The sequence below is a fragment of the Monopterus albus genome, unplaced genomic scaffold (assembly GCF_001952655.1).
Source record: "Monopterus albus unplaced genomic scaffold, M_albus_1.0 scaffold320.1, whole genome shotgun sequence".
Taxonomy (NCBI): domain Eukaryota; kingdom Metazoa; phylum Chordata; class Actinopteri; order Synbranchiformes; family Synbranchidae; genus Monopterus; species Monopterus albus.
The window spans coordinates 677,643-682,924 of record NW_018128200.1 but is presented as its reverse complement, the minus strand read 5'-3'; the positions used below and the strand labels follow the sequence as shown (position 1 = coordinate 682,924).

Below are 5,282 nucleotides of genomic sequence, written 5' to 3'. Positions count from 1 at the left end.
CTTTGTGTGTGTGTGTGTGCCTCCTCTCTGTGATGTGGCTGGAGGTCTCAAAGTGGGTGTAGAAGGTGTTGAGGCATTCTAAAATGAAGCAGCTTTCAAGAAAAAAGCATAAAGAGATGAATTTTTGTACTGAAGTGGCCCCTGAGGACTTTGAGGGATAAAAACTGGTGACAAATATGAGAAGCTGTTTACCTGTGTAACACAAAGACGTAGAGGCCATTATTAATGAATGAGGATTTGTAATGCACCTGCTGTTTGTAAGCCAAGGGAATGGATCACCTTACATCAGAATCAGAATCAGCTTTATTGGCCAGGTGTGTTGGACACACGATCAATTTGACTCTGGTACATGGCAGACAATGACAGTGTGTCATGGTTGTCAAGCTATTAGTAAGAAGACCTTTACATGATGTGAGTGAGTATGTCACATGTGCACATGTAGGCCTGCATCTTTTGCTCTTAAGTGTGTGTTTGATCATCCACACATGTGTGTGTATACAGTAGATATGCCCCTATGCACTGATGGTAAATACAATAGGGAAGGGATGTGTTCATGTATTTTTATGACCTACAGGCAATTTTGGCTTCATCTGACTGGCTTCTGAGAGTTCTTGATTACCAGTAATACTTTCCAGTGTACAGAGGCCGAAGAACTGGCCTAGTCAGTGGACAAAGCTGACAGTCCACAGCAAACCACTCCCAATTAGTGTGAATGGTTTTACAGTCATGCAATAAGAGCATTAGCCATATAAGGTCCAACTATTGGCTAGCCATGATCACGAGGCAATCCTATGGGCATGCTGGCCTACCTGTTACTGGGAAATGACTTGTTTTCCAAAATTACATCACAAGGCAGGAATGATTAATGGCCTCAAATTGGACAAGACAATTTGGTGAGGCCTGCTATTCCCTGTCTATTTCAATCATGTTGTGATGAAATGATATCTTTTAAGCATGCACTAAAATTTCTAGCCCCCTAATGTGTTGTTGTTTGTTGGGCCTGGCTCTGGGTTATCAACTGCTTCTAACCCTGCACATGTCAGTTGTTTTATAGAACTGAGGGGATAAAACTACACACTCGCTGTCAAACAGAATCCCTGCTGTTCATCTCCTCTCTCACCTTTCATTTCCCTCTTGTCTTCTTTCTATGACTCTTTCTATGCCTCCTCCCTTCTCTGGCCTGCCTCCAGGTTGTCTGCTGCAGTCAGTGTGGAGCTGGAGTTCAAACACTGCAGCCTTCAGCATCACATGAAACAGTGCTACTTGGAACCTTCCAGAAGTGTGACACAACAAAGTTCTATATGCCAAGTCAATCGCCTCCTCACTGGCTGCTATTCACTCTGAGCTGTGCCTTTGTCTATCACAGGTGTCAGGAGCTCTATTTGCTGAGGAATTGCATTCTTTCATCTCCAAATCCTGTATGTAATGTTGTGGCATAATCTCAGTTTATTCACTCAATCAGTCCCGCACAAACTGAAACTATAGGAATCAAGAACTGCTGTAGATGTTTTGTAGGGTTAGGTGTGTGCATGAGTGTGTAACCACAATAAAGAAGTGACAGGAGCAGAGTGTTTTAGCAGTGCCCCATCCTTGACCCTGGATGTAACTTAGGCCAGGCCTGTCTCTGCAGTGGCAGGGACCTGCAGGGCTGCCTTGCTCCACGCCCCTCTCTGATGATCTCATTCTGCAGGGGGGCAGGGGGCTTCACTGTAAGCTGTGGCAACTTCACAGATGAAGACTGCAGAACAGGTGTCTAGTCGTCTGCGTATGTGTGTGTGGCTGTGAAAGTCTTGCTTTTTTGTTTAAGCCTTAATGATAAACAAATATGATTTATCTGTCCTGTGTTGAAGACTCAGCTTTGACACCTGGTGGCTGGAGGAGAAATTGCAGGTCACTGGTAAAAACTGGAATGATGTGCTAAGAAGAATGCTAATTACTGTTGCTGCAGTGGTGGAAAATAACTGAGTACATTCAGTCAAGTGCTGTACTTCAGTGCAGTTTTGACAAAGCCACACTTGAATTTAGTATTCACATTTTATTCTACTTTATATTTCTACTACAACAACAGTTACTATTTTTTGCAGGTGCAAAAAATACAAAACATAGAATCACACATGTAACAGAATGCATTCTTAAACATTAAACTATGCAACTGCATATAAAGTAATTACAAGTAGCCCAACCACAACATTAAAATGCAGTTTATAAGTTAATGCACCAATGATAACATCTCAATAATGCAACAACACTCTGAATAGTTAGTTTATATTGTACTTAGTGGTGCATAACCTTAAATGAGTCTGTAATCATTTGTAGGCCATAATGTGGTTTATGCAGTCAATGGAAAACAAAGGTTTTAATATAGTAGTAGCAGAGGTGTCCGCAGGGGCCTTGCTGTCAGAATGTGAGATACTTATCCACCCTGCCAATAATAACATCAAGGGGAAGTGACATCATTCTTCTCAGCATGATCATTTATAAAAGCTCTTTATACAAACTATCAGCTGTTGGCAGCATCACCTTGACATGGATCAGCTTGTAGGAAGATATGATTTTTATTTTGCTCTTCAATGGAAAGTCATAGGTTATGGTCAGATGTAGAGAAGATCTCTAGAGTTGATTGGCTGGCTCACTCAAGGACACTTTACAGAGGTTAAACCTGTATCTTTTTTGTTAAAGGATTATACTGTATCTATAGCTACAAGGCCATTCTGTTCCTAACATCAGTAAAGCAACATGATTGTTTCAGTTATGTGTATCCTCTTGAAATATTGTCAACACCGCACAATGCTGCTAAAGCAGCTTTTAATGATTTAAATTATATTTACACATCTAGCTTTACAAAAGACAGCTGCCAGTTGAAACACTGAATTACTCTGCTACAATGAATAATAATTTAGTGTAATTCCAATGTGAGATGGTTGTTGAAAACAAATGTATTGGATAAATTGTTTGCAAAACAGTAACACTTACATAAATGGAATCTACTATGTTTAGTTGTTTATGTGTGATGCTGATTTTCCACATATGGAGGTACTGATGTACACTGTAGATAGGAATCATAACAACCTTGATAATGACTATAACTGTGAACAGAGGGCAGGGGCCTGACACCAGGTATTCTGGCAAATGCTAATGTTGTTATCAAGGAGGCTGTTGACCTGGTGTCAGCTGGAAGCTAAAGATAACTGCAGTGGTTCACTTTTCATCAACAAGTCCAGCCAAGAAATTGTCAGATTCTGCAGGGTCAGACTCTAACCGAAAACTGTTGTTAAGGTGAAAAAACTTCTAGCTCACACTTGGCAGGTCCATCGCTCAGTGAAGAGGGTTCCAAATAAAGGACTTTAAAAGTCACTCAGGTATAATTACTTGTATGTTACTATATAAATAAGAGTAATTCATCTTGTCCATATAAAACATACAGTATAGTGGCTCCAAATGTGCTTTGCATTGTGTTTGTAAGCCTGTGCATTTCTATGTGTGCTTTTCAGTGTCTATGTGAATGATTTCCATTTACAATACAGTATGCTTATGGTTTTAGTATGTGCTATCTGAGGCGATATCTGGGTGTGATTGTGATGTTGTCTAAGATCCGGGGGCTGCAGTGGGTATTGTACTTCAGGGCAGGGTCAGAGTAGTTGAAGGGTGGAGGGTTGTACTGTTCCTGGATGTAGTCTGGCAACACAGGGGGTTGGCTAGAAGAAAATACACAGGCTGGTTAGAATGCAGAGGTAAACATGATATTGCTACAGTGTGCGCGTCAGTATTCTGTAGAGTGGCAAATATGGTGGTAGTATTAATCTTTATCAATGCTAACACATACATTTCTATACATTTTGTATTGTTTCCAGTGCGCTCCTGGCTCTAGTGCTGTGTCTAATTCCCTATACAGTAGACAGCAGTAGCTTATCATTTCAGGTGGTTTATGGAAATGTGTGGAAGGGCAGCAGTTGCTTTGGAATTCTTAGTGACACATGAATATTCATGCAGGCTCTAGATATTAGACCTAGATATTCCAAGTGTTGAAAAATGCTCAAATCTGGGGCTAAGGTTGATTAAAAATGTAAAACACACATCCCAAATGCTTCTCTACACTTGCTGTTGTCGTATTTACAGTTCAGATGTTTTGGATTGTATATCATTATGGCTGTTCTCTGTGCAAATATGTATATCCTCTCTGGTAATGAGGCACAGACTGTGTAACCTGGTGTGCCATGAATCATTCTGTAAAGAAAGGCCAAAGGAAAAACAAACACAATTCCTGGCAAATAATCCCCTGCAAACCTGCCCACTGACTGTACAAACCTGTTTAGACTCTTTGTTTGGTTCTTGTTTACAGCCAATATTCTGACATGCTATGTTCAAACTCTAAAGTCCAAGTAAGGATCTAAAATTAATGCTCATTTTATAGTGCTTTACTAAATGTTTCCTAAACACTATGAAAACCTGCATTTTATGTTACACATTGGGAAGTTGCAAGGGAACATTGGATGCATTACATTAAAAAACTGCTGCCCATCTCCATCATGACATACATCAGAGACCTTATTATATCAACAATATAACCTCCTCCCTGGCTTTTGCTGATTCACTCTAATCTAACAGCAAAATCCCACAATGCTGGTACCAAATGTTGCCATTATATCAAGAAGGTTTAGTTCACTGATAGCAAAGAAAGAGGGCCAGTCATCGGGGGGATTATGTGTTTTAACCCTATATAACCATTTGTATCATATTTGATACTTGAGGTTTCTGAGCAAAAATAAATCGCCAAAAATGCCCCATGTATAAAATTTGATACAGAAGAAATAGAAATAATCTAAATAATATGGCACCTCTATTCCTATATGCCTGGACTGTCTGTCTATGCATATATGGCAAATAAAAATCGTGAATCTAGAATTTCAAATGATGAATTATATTTTGGATTTTGTTTAAAGGTTTAATAAACATCTCAGTTCCAAAAAATAGAATGTTCTGGCTATTTTTTGATGTGTTGGACTTTACAGGGTTAATGACCTACTGGGCCAGATGCCATACATGTGCACAGACATGTTGGGGCCAAGGACACACACACACACACACACAGGGATGCACAAAGCTGTGAATAGATTTGCTGAAGTAAACACATTCACACACAAGTATACATGTGGAAATGAGATTCTGGATTTTCATTCAGCTTTACATTACTACAAATATTTGTCTGGATGCCACACTATGCACTCCTGTTCTTTATTTATTATTATTTGTGTGAATCCCCCTCTCCCTCTCAATCGCCCCCC

At 39.8% G+C, this 5,282-nt stretch overlaps 1 protein-coding gene across 1 annotated transcript in view; it reads right to left on the bottom strand.

Moving 5' to 3' along the window:
• Positions 1–3,336: 3,336 nt before the first annotated feature.
• Positions 3,337–5,282, bottom strand: part of LOC109974099 (mucin-like protein) — a 15,174-nt gene continuing 13,228 nt past the window's right edge. Inside the window, exon 17 of the mRNA XM_020624115.1 lies at positions 3,337–3,695. Within this exon, the coding sequence (XP_020479771.1) occupies positions 3,548–3,695 (148 nt within the window). The 3' untranslated portion in view covers positions 3,337–3,547. The remainder of the gene's footprint in view (positions 3,696–5,282) is intronic.